This window comes from Gorilla gorilla, chromosome 20 (genome assembly GCF_029281585.2).
Source record: "Gorilla gorilla gorilla isolate KB3781 chromosome 20, NHGRI_mGorGor1-v2.1_pri, whole genome shotgun sequence".
NCBI lineage: Eukaryota > Metazoa > Chordata > Mammalia > Primates > Hominidae > Gorilla > Gorilla gorilla.
The window spans coordinates 63420641-63432042 of NC_073244.2; the positions used below are offsets into that span (position 1 = coordinate 63420641).

The 11402-nt window shown below is 50.7% G+C and overlaps 1 protein-coding gene across 1 annotated transcript; it reads right to left on the reverse strand.

Moving 5' to 3' along the window:
- Positions 1–2504: 2504 nt before the first annotated feature.
- LOC101126892 (sialic acid-binding Ig-like lectin 8) lies at positions 2505–10268 on the reverse strand. Its single transcript, XM_019014897.3, has 7 exons — positions 9751–10268; positions 9278–9556; positions 9001–9048; positions 7222–7491; positions 6491–6587; positions 6026–6122; positions 2505–4441 (listed from the first exon to the last, which is right to left on the reverse strand). The coding sequence occupies exons 1-7, from the start codon at positions 10199–10201 to the stop codon at positions 4187–4189; spliced, it is 1497 nt and encodes a 498-aa protein (XP_018870442.1). The 5' UTR covers positions 10202–10268; the 3' UTR covers positions 2505–4186.
- Positions 10269–11402: the final 1134 nt, after the last annotated feature.

An 11402-nucleotide genomic window follows, 5' to 3' on the forward strand; every position in this document is an offset into this window, starting at 1 on the left:
AGTGATAAAATAGGATCCTTGGTGCGGAGCTTAAAATTATGCCAGAAAGCTAACAGTTCTCCTCCTTGGGGACTTGTCTTAAACTTGCCTGGTTTGTACGTTTCTGGCCGGACACGTGAAGAAGCAATCTGTGACAAGTCTGAGGGTCTTCCTTTCAACCTGCCTCCCACGCGAAGAAAAGTCGGTGTTTCCCTTCTGGGAACTGTTGTGAATTTCTCTTTTTCTGTGAACTGTTTTGGTTTTGTTTTTAATTGCTCTGTACTCCCTCTGAATCAAGGCTTCTACCACTGCCGGTGAAAACCACAAAGGAACCTGCTTGAGGCGCCATCCTGGCCAAGAGAGCAAACCTGCAGGAGGTTTGGAAATGGACTCAGTCTCTGCAAAAGTGTGTGCACTATTAGGGGATGAACTGTGTCACAGCCAGGGGCACAAAGCTCGTGTTGTAGGGGATCCAGGAGACGTGAGTTCCCAGAGATTGTTTTGTGCATTCATTTGCACACTGTTGTCGGGGTTGGACTTGTGTTTCAGGCTTCAATGTGAGGCTTGTGATATGCATTTCCTGTTTATCAATAAAACAGTTATCAAAGTGGTTGAATCCTGTGAGTTGATAAATGTGTGCTAATCCACTGACCTTGACTCTTCAACCCCTTTCAATATCATTTTTATATGAAATCAGGCTTCAATGTGAGGCTTGTAATATGCATGTCCTGTTTATCAGTAAAAAAAGTTATCAAAGTGGTTGAATCCTGTGACTTGGCAAGTATGTGAGAATCCAGTACACATGACTCTTCAACTTCTTCCTTTAATGTCACTTTTATAGGAAATGGAAGTAACCAATATGACAGTTCTCAAAAAAATAAAACAAAATAAAAATTAGGTCCTGAGCAGGAAAACCAAATGAAAAAAGCGGAAACAGGGCACCTGGAAATCCAAGGCTTTGCTGTGCTTTTCTGTATTTCCCAATTTTCCCAATAGTGAGCTTTGATTTTTGTGTTTTTGTTTGTTTTCTTGCTTGTTTTATAACCAGGTCAAAACAATGTACGCAAATATAAAAATAAGTAAATAAATAATAAACTAAAGGAAACATAAAGTGAGCACTGGGTGAGAGGTGCCTCCATTCCCCTGATTAAGGCGCCCTTTGTGCCTTGGGGCAGCTGCCTGGATTCGACCTGGACCCTCTACTTGCTGGCCTGTGTGGTTCTGAGCAGCTCACCCGGGCTCCTCTGTGGCCTGGGTAGAGGCGGCCCTCTCGAGAGTCACTCTGAGGCCTGCAGAGACAGGATGTGTCCAGTTCCCAGTGCACAGCAGGTGCCAGCAGGTGTGTTGGCGTCAGGTGTGTTGGCTTCTTAGGGCTTCCATATCAAATTCCCACAAACCTGGTGACTTAAAGCCACAGAAATTTATTCTTTGACGTTATGAAGGCGAAATGTCCCAAGTCATGGTGTCATTGGGCTGTCTCCCTTGGAAAGTGCTGGGAAGACTCTTCCTGGCGTCTTCTAGCTTCTGGGGGCTGTGGCAGCAAAACCCCAACCTCTGCCTCCGCTGTCATGTGGCCTTCCTCCCTATGTGTGTCTTGTGTTCAATTTCCCTTATTGCATTAGGACACCAGTCGTGGCACTTAGGGCCCACCTCATCCAGTATGACCTCCTAATATTAGCTTGGCTACATCTGCAAAGACTATTTCCAAATAAAGCCACAGACATAGATACTGGGGGTTAGGACTTGAGCATATCTCTCTGGGGGACAAGATTCAACCCACAACAACTCCATTATCAGGATGATGAGACCCTCTGATGTTTCCTGTGTCCATCTCCAGCCCCTCCCTCTGTCCCTCCTGAGCTGCTGAATGTCATCTCCACAGGACATACTGGATACTCTCGAAAGGCCAGCATGGGAATCCAACCTCATTGTTCCTATCTCAGCCCTGCCGCAAATCCTAGAGAGAGATGGAAACATCTCAATACACTATCATACAAATATGTTCACAGCAGCTGTCTTGATAATTGCCACAACCAAAACAGTATCAATGAATAGGAAAAAATAAGGGAATGAATTGTGATTTGCTCATACAATGCAATGGTGTCCTACTCAGCAATAAAGAGGACAAGATGCTGACACACACGGCATGGATGAATCTCAAAATATGCAACGTGGCCGGGTGCAGTGGCTCATGCCTGTAATCCCAGCACTTTGGGAGGCCGAGGTGGGTGGATCACAAGGTCAGGAGATCGAGACTATCCTGGCCAACATGGTGAAACCATGTCTCTACTAAAAATACAAAAATTAGCTGGGTGTGGTGGCGTGCGCCTGTAGTTCCAGCTACTCAGGAGGCTGAGGCAGGAGAATCACTTGAACTCGGGAGGTGGAGGCTGCAGTGAGCTGAGATCACGCCACTGCACTCCAGCCTGGGAGACAGAGTGAGACTCTGTCTTCAACAACAACAACAACAACAACGCAACACTGAGTGAAAAACAAAAGACACAAGAATACACACTGGGTGATGCCAATTATATGAAGTTCAAGGGACATGGAAAATAATATCTGGTGATAGGAATCAGAAAGTGGTGGCTCTCAGGGCTAGGGATTGACTGGGAAGGACACCAGGATCTTTCTGGAGTGAAGGAAAATTTCTCTATCCTTGATTGAGGAGCTGGTTACACAGGGGTGCATGTTTGGCAACACTCATGGCATGGCACATGTAAGAGCTGCGTGATTCAACTGAAAAGCTAACGCTATTTTTAAATTTCAAAGAACAATGTGTTAGCCTGTTTTCACACTGCTATTAAGAAACACCCGAGACTGAGTAATTTATAAATGAAAGAGGCGTAATTGACTCACAGTTCCACATGGCGGGGGAGGCCTCAGGAAACTTACAATCATGGCGGAAGGGGAACCAGGCACATCTTACATGGTGGCAGGCAAGAGAGAAGAGCAGGGGAAACCACCACTTACAAAACCATCAGATCTCGTGATAACTCACTCACTATCAGAACAGCATGGGGGAACCACCCCCATGATCCTATCACCTCCCACCAGGTCCCTACCCCAACACATGGGGATTATAATTCTGATTACAATTCTAGATAAGATTTGGGTGGGGACACAGCCAAACCATATCAAACAAACAACCTGCAATAAAAAAAAATGTTTTAAATTGGGGGTAAACAAAATAAGTACAGACCCGCCATACAGGTTGGGCAGGGGGTCCCGGCCTTCATCTCCTCAGTGCACCTGTCTTGTTCCTGAGACTCTAGGCCATTGCTGCTCCCTCTTTTGTAAAAGTCAATGCCCTCAAGGAATTTATTTCCTGAGAACTTATGGCTAAGGGGTGCCCAGCCTGCTGATTGCTTGACTCAGTGCTAGATGAGAGAAGAGACCTCAGAATCGGACAGGCTTTAAATTCCAGCCCTGCCCTGAGTAGCCGAGTGGTCTTGAGAGAGACCCAGTGAGATTTCCACACCCGGATACATCGTGGAACCATCAAGGCACAATGATTAGCACACCCATCTGCGCAAATATCTATCTGTTTTTGTGAGACCATTTAAAATCTTCTTTTAGCTCCTTGAAAATATTCAATGCAAGCTGGGTGCGGTGGCTCATGCCTGAAATCCCAGCACTTTGGGAGGCCAAGGCAGGCAGATCACTTGAGGTCAGGAGTTCGAGACTAGCCTGGCTCACTTATAGTGAAACCCCGTCTCTACTAAAAAATACAAAAATTAGCTGGGCGTGGTGGCACACGCCTGTAGTCCCAGTTACTTGGGAGGCTGAGGCAGGAGAATCGTTTGAACCCGGGAGGTGGAGGTTGCAGTGAGCAGAGATCGAACCACTGCACTCCAGCCTGGGCAACAGAGTGAAACTCCATCTCTCAAAGAAAAAAAAATATTCAGTGCATGATTCTGTCATTTGAGAGAACATGGATGAACCTAGGGGATATTTTTTTGTGTGAAATGAGCCACACACAGAGAGGCAAGTACCACATGACCTCATCTCTATGTGGAATCTAAAATAGTCAACCTCAGAGAGGTCGAGAGGAGAATGGTGGGTAGTAGAAGCTAGAGGCAGAGATGGGTCCCTGGTAGCCGGGGAAAGGGGAGACATTGGTCCAAGTTTTGGTTAGACAGGAGGAGGGAGCCCTGGTGACCTACTGCATAGCATGGGGCTCTAGAGGGTTCCTGTTCTATGAGAATCAGCCTCTGACTTCTTTGCTGGAGGGGTTGTGATTCCTCAAACAGGCCTGAGTCTCTGCAGTTTCTCGCTTGTGGATCTTGATCTCCGAGTATTCACTGTCAGTGGCCTCCTGTCCCTGCGGGTCCTGAGGCTTCACTTTATGGAAGCTGAGGGTTGCATAATGGAGCTCTCCTTCCTCCCCTGACGAGGGGGCAACAGCTGGGGGAGGCTTCTTCGGGGGGTTGCCATCTTTCCAGGATTCAGTCAGGGGTCCCTGGACAGAGAGAGAGAAGGGAGTCAGAACAGAGCAGTGGGGCCAGGATGAGGCAGGGAGAGTCCAGGAAGGAGGGCCAGGAGGTCCGTCCTCCATTCATCCCACCTGCATTTTTGTCGAAGTGTCTTTCATGTTTTCCTCCAACATTTAACACTTACTGAGCACCTGTTTGGTGTTTACTAATCTCATTAACTTCCCGCAACAACTCCAAAGTAAGATATTATTATTATCTCCACTTTATAAATATGAAAACTGAGGTAGAAACAGTCAGCACTGCGTCCAAAGTCCCTGTTGCAGCAGGACCCAATCCATCTGTTCCTTCTGACCCCAAAGCCTGGAGTCCTGCTGAGGCCCCCGTGTGTGAGGCCCTGAGCCGGTGCTGGATAAACTGTGATGGACATGGTAGGTGTGGGCCCTGACCTCCTGCAGCTCAGTTTTTGTTTTGTTTTGTTTTTTTGTTTGTTTTTTTGAGACAGAGTCTGGCTCTGTTGCCCAGGCTGGAGTGCAGTGGTGCAATCCCAGCTCACTGCACCCTCCACTTCCTGGGCTCAAGGGATCATTCCATCTCAGCCCCCCAAGTAGCTGGGACTGCAGGAACTCACCACCATGCCTGGTTAAGTTTTGCATTTTTTTGTAGAGATGGGATCTCATTATGTTGCCCAGGCTGGTCTCAAACTCCTGGGCTCAAGCGATCCTCCTACCTTGGCCTCTCAAAGTGGCAGCTCAGTCTTTAATTAAGGGAGGTGGCAACAAATGACTGTTAAAGAAATGAATATCGGCTTGGGTGCGGTGGCTCACGCCCCTAATCCTAACACTTTGGGAGGCTGAGGTGGGCGGATCACGAGGTCAGGAGTTCGAGACCAGCCTGGCCAACATGGTGAAACCCCGTCTCTACTAAAAATACAAAAATTAGCCTGGCCTGGTGGCATGTGCCTGTAATCCTGGCTACTTGGGAGGCTGAGGCAGGATAATTGCTTGAAACTGGGAGGCAGAGGTTGCAGTGAGCCGAGATTGCCCCACTGCACTCCAGCCTAGGTGACAGAGCAAGATTCCGCCTTGAGAAAAAAATAAAAATAAGAAATGAATATCTACATGTAAATTATGATATGATGGGCAAAAAGAGGGTAAATGAGAGAGAATTACAGGGCCTTGATTGAGACATGATACCTGCCCTGGGGAAGCTCACAGGTTAGTGGCGTAAGGAGGACAAGCCAGTCAAAGAAATCAGGTCACACCAATAGGAAAAATAATAAGAGGGGTCAGGATGGCTGGGGCCAGGGAGAAGAGATGCCAGCTATTCTTGGGGAGGAAAAATGGAGGAAAGATGGTGAATCGGGGCTATAGAGAAGAAAAGGAGGACAGAGAGGAGATAACTCCTACTCAGTGCCTGGCCTGGGAAAAATTGGGGGTAGGGACTGCCATGCTGTCAGCAAGATGGGGAGTCCTACAGGAGAAGCCAGCTTGTGGGAAGGAGGAGGAGATGAGGAAGTGACTTTGGCCATACCAAAGAGAGCGATCCTGGGGGCCATCCTGTGAGAGGTGTCCAGGCTGGATGCTCGGTGTGGAGACGCCCACATCACTCACCTGAGAGGCCGAGCCCCTGATGGCCTTTGCATCTTCCATGCCTGTATCCCCCACACCTGCTGCTGGCCTTGCCGATTTCTTCCTGCAGGACCTCACTCTGAGTGAAGAGACCAGAGAGCCTTTCAGTGTGGTCAGATCGGGGTGCAGTGGGCAGACCAACCCCTGCCCTGTATTTCCTATTGGGGGCTTGAGGGGTGACTGAGGTGCAATGGCAGTGGTCCAGTTCCAGAGACCCCAACGGTGAAAACAGAGGCTCCTGCCTCCTGCATAGTGAGGCCTGAGGTTGCTACAGATGTGGAGCCCCACAAACAAGGACGCTCGTGAAATGCTCACCGTGCACCCGTGAGCTCATTCTTGCCCCAAGCTCTGGACCCATCCAGGTCCTTCCAGCTCTGGCTTCAGGGATTCTGTTCCCAGCCTGCCCTGCCCCAGGTCTCTCTCTCCCTCCCCAGGGTCAATGCTCACATGATGAAGATGATGCAGAAGGACAGGAAGGCCAGGGCTGTGGCTCCAGCTCCCCCGACCGCTGCCAGTGTCACTTCTGATACAGGTCTTGAGGTGCCTGCAGATGGATTGGAGTTGCTTTGGGGATTTATATCACGGAGAAGTGGGTCTCTTCCCCTCCCACTCTCTGCAGGGCCCTAGACTTCCATTCCCCTCTTCTCCTTCCCAGACACAGAATAGGAATGGGAGGGAGGAAAGGAGACTACTTCTGAGGCCAGTGAGGCATGAGAGTGCTGGATGCAGCTTGTCTTGCCTTTATTTACAATTTTGATATTGTGTTCTTGTGGAATCATTTTGCGTTCAATTTTATTTTTTTCAAAAGATCATGGCATTGCAATATTACTTTACTTGCTTTCTGAGTTGGGTTTTTCTTTGGCTTCTTAAATTTGGTGCCAAGGCAAGTGCCTCACGTGCCTCATCCTAGTCTAAGCACTGCAAAGCAAGGCGCTTGTCCCTCCAAACACACCTGTCCGGGCCCCAGCTCCTCCCCTCGAAGACCCACTCCTCCCCTCTCCCCACCCCGCACCCCTTTCCTGGCAGGGAGAGGACAGTGATGCTCTGGGTCGCAGGGAAGTTCCAGGCCTCACAGCTGAGCACAGACCAGAGCTGAGCTCCCCCTTGAAGCTCAGGGGCAGTGGGTGGTCCATGAGGGTGGGGCAGGTGTGTTCTCCTCCAGCCCCTCCCTTACCCACCTGTGCCCTCATTCTGCAGAGAGAGGCTCAGGGAAATGTGCTGGGAGCCCTGAGGGTTCTGAGCTCGGCAGGTGAATTCCCCTTCATCCCTCACATGCACTCGAGGCAGCTCCAGCAGCCCAGGGTTTGAGGACCGTGAAGGGCACAGGGTCAGGCTCCCCCAGGTCCAGCTCAGCCTGGCAGGGGGATTGCTGTTGACAGCACAGACCAGGCGCAGAGACTGGCCCTCCAGGACTGAAAGAGATGAGCCATTTCCCAGGGCTGTGGATGCTGCAGAGAAAGAGACAGAGGGTCATCCCATTACTGGGTATATACCCAAAGGATTATAAATCATGCTGCTATAAAGACACATGCACATGTATGTTTATTGTGGCACTATTCACAATAGCAAAGACTTGGAACCAACCCAAATGTCCAACAATGATAGACTGGATTAAGAAAACGTGGCACATATACACCATGGAATACTATGCAGCCACAAAAAATGATGAGTTCATGTCCTTTATAGGGACATGGATGAAGCTGGAAACCATCATTCTCAGCAAACTATCGCAAGGACAAAAAAACAAACACCGCATGTTCTCACTCATAAGTGGGAACTGAACAATGAGAACACATGGACACAGGAAGGGGAACATCACACACCGGGGACTGTTGTGGGGTGGGGGGAGGGAGGAGGGATAGCATTAGGAGATACACCTAATGCTAAATGACGAGTTAATGGGTGCAGCACACCAGCATGGCACATGTATACATATGTAACTAACCTGCACGTTGTGCACATGTACCCTAAAACTTAAAGTATAATAATAATAATAATAATAATAATAAAAGGAGACAGAGGGTCAGAGAGACAAATGGATCCAGAGAAAGAGGAAGGACACAGAAAGAGACTAGTGAGAGGGACTGACACACAGACATAGACTGAAGTGCTGGAAAACGCACACTCGGTGTTGGGAATGTAAACGTGTCCACTTTTAATTGAGAACAACTTCACTGCATCTTTCAAAATTAGAAACAACATACGACACTGGTATATTTTGCTTTTAGGAATTTATCCCATACACTTAGATATTCCCGTGGAAGTAGATACAAGACTATCCACTGCACAGTTTCTGCGGAAGGATATTTGTGCCATGATTTTCCTTAAGGGATGCCACAAAGTCGGAGTCCCTCTGTGCAGCGAAATCACACACGGTCCTAGAGGACGCGGCGGACAGTCTCACTACGATGTCAAACCACCTCTGAGATCCTCCAGGTGCACAAACCAAGACTCAGGGCAGCCTGGACGGACACTGGTCAATTCCGTGGAGGGGGATGGGCACTGGAGGACAGACTTTGCTGTGCATTTTGAATTTCTGCCCATGTGACTGTATCATCTGTGCAGAAGTACTTAGATCGAAACTACTGGGAAAATAGAAAGATCAGACAGAGGAAGTATTCAGGAGACGCCTGACAAGAAACTTGAAAGTCTGGTCCCAAAATAAAAACGAACAAAAACCAAAAAAATCGGGAGTCTGATCCAGCTGTGTGAATGTCACCCTGTCCTTGCTGTGGGGCCAAGGAGGGGGTGTGTGGAGGAGTCTGAGGGGAGCAGGGACAGGATGGGGACAGGGGCTCAGATGGTCACGCGGGCTGGAGATGTGGGCTCTTGTGCCCTGGGCTCACACACAGTGGCGGCTCTGTTTCCCAAAGTGAGTCCAGGATGAGGAGAGACCCAGCCCCATCCTGAGCTGAAGGCCCTGCTCCCCCAACCCCAGGGAGGGGGCTCTGTCCTACCTGTGGCATCTCCTTGGAAGACAGTCATGGTCAAGTTCCAAGGAGGGTCTGGGACAGAAAGACATGAAGACCCACATTACTATAAGGACTGGGGACATTGGCCCTGTCTTCCCAGGAGCTGCAAATACAGGGAAAATGGAGTCGGCATTCTCCTGACCCCACTCCCAGCCCAGATTCTGGGACCCAGAACCCAGTGTCCAGGCTTGAACCCCATCCCCTGCCCTCAGGAACACCTCCCAACCCATGAGGGACCTGGGCATCTTGGTCCAGCACTCACAGGACACATTGAGTCGGACGGTACTGGTCGTGGTCACACCTGTCCCAGGCAAGGTCACCTGACAGGCGAGGCTGGTGCCGTGGTCCTGGGGCTTTGGGATAAGGGTGAGCACTGAGGAGCGGGCAGTAGTAGGGCCCGGGGAGGACACGGAGGCCCCAATCCAGGAGATCATGGGGGGCGTCCCCTGCTTACAGGCCCAGGGCGCAGAGCAGGTCAGGTTCCTGGGGTGGCCAGACTCTAGGGTCCCTAGGATGAGGATGTCAGGCCTATGGGTCAGGGCTGGTGAAGATGGGGACACAGGATCAGGAGGAGGTATTTCAGGTGCAGCCCTGGAGGAAGCTCAAGCTCTGGTCCAGCTCCTCCCCGGAGACCGACTTACTTCAATCCCAACCCCCTCCCAGGCCCCATCCCAGCCCTGCCTTTCAGCCCCCCATGACCTTCCCCTGTGGCCTGTCCTGGAGCCCGTGTCTTACCTGTCACAAACACAGACAGCTGCTTAGCTTTGTAATTCAACTGTGATTTGTAACTCCATTTCATGCTTCCTCTCTCTAGCCGAAAGAAATATGACCCCTTATCCCTCTTCCTGGCGTCTCTGATGCTCAGGGAGCAGTCGTTGCTCCAAATGTCCCCAAGGAGTTGGAATCGGCCCTGGGTCTCTGCCTGCACTTCTCTGTCTGGGTTGTTTGTGGCCACTGGAGCGTCTTGGTATGGTCTGTCTCCTGCCCGGAACCAGTAGCCATGAACTGGGTCAGAGTAAGTCCAGCCATCCTGGGGGTAGGAGAAGGAGCAGGGCACATGGACACACAGGCCCTCCTGCACCGTCACCAGCTCCTGCACTTGCAGCAAGTAACCATCCCCATATTGTCTGTCTCCCTCCATCCCCTTTGTGCCCCACAGCAGGGGCAGCAGCAGCAGCAGCAGCATGTCTGGGTTTGGAGGCGCCAGGGCCGCCAGGGAACGTCTGTTCCTCAGGGTTCTTCTCTCAGAAACTGAGGTCTCAAGACTTAGGGGAGGTCCCGCAGGAGGTTGGGGGTGAAGTCAGAAAAGTGACCTCCTCAGAGGAGGAACTTCACACACAGACACTGTCAGGGCCGGGTCAGTCCTGGGAGATCCACCGTCCACCACCCCATGTCCACTCCTGGGAACCCTGAGGCCAGAGAGGGTGAGAAACTCACCCAGATTCCCACCCTATGCAGGGCCCAACCTCTTTCTTGCTTCCCGGACTTGCCCTTCCATTTAGGTAACATTTTCTGCAAGGTGAAATTGGGTCCCATCTGGCCAGACCCCTGAATCACCCCTGTGGCTGTCACTGTTTGTGGAGGTCATACCAGCCAAAGGTGGAACTCAGGGCCATGAGAGACTGGGGTGCAGGTGAGGTGAGCAGGCAGCCTCTCTTCCCTCTCTCAGCAGCAACAAAGTGGGCACCTCCTGTTTACACGACGAGGTCAACACAGCAGAGCCAGACACTGTCCTCAAGGAGTCACTGTGCAGAGGGGAGACACGGAGGCTCCTGACGTCTGAGCTCCCCAGGACGGGAGCTTCAGTGGGGGGCACAGGCAAGGTGGGGTCGTTCTCCCCTAGGTCAGGGGTTCAGTCTCAGGAGGCCTGAGCAGAGGGACACGGGGCTGTGGAGGTGAGGATTCTGCATGTTGATACATACGAAGGATGGGGGGCGGGGAGAAGCCTGGCTCGCAGGAGGCCTGGGAAACTGAGGCTGTAACTGTTGTACTGTGGGGTTTGGAAGGGAGAAATGTCAGAAGGGAAAGGGTCAATTTGAAAAGGGCACACACTTCTCCCTTTGTTGCAGCTATCTGGGTATCAGAATGGGTTTCTTCACCACCCATATCTTACTCAGCCACACTTCCCCTGGTTACTGCACAGCAGGCGGGGTCTGTTGGCCCCGGGGCTTTGCTCCTGTAGGCTCTGCTTCCAGGGGTCCAGGTGAACAGGTGTCATGGAACGAGGACACCAGCCCTGGGGTGTGCACCTTCAGCGATGGGCAGGATTTCTTGAGAGAAGAAATGTGCACCTGAATTAAACAGATTATTATTATTATTATTATTATTATTATTATTATTATTATTTGAGACGGAGTCACTCTCTGTCACCAGGCTGGAGTGCAGTG

Bases quoted from the DNA above. Each gene is read 5' to 3' on its own strand.
- LOC101126892 (XM_019014897.3), bottom strand. From the start codon at position 10,201: ATGCTGCTGCTGCTGCTGCTGCCCCTGCTGTGGGGCACAAAGGGGATG. The intron at 7,492-9,000 runs GTAGGACAGAGC...CTTTCTCTGCAG, and splicing joins CTTCCAAGGAGATGCCACAG to CATCCACAGCCCTGGGAAAT. The intron at 6,123-6,490 runs GTGAGCATTGAC...CTCTTCACTCAG, and splicing joins TTCTGCATCATCTTCATCAT to AGTGAGGTCCTGCAGGAAGA.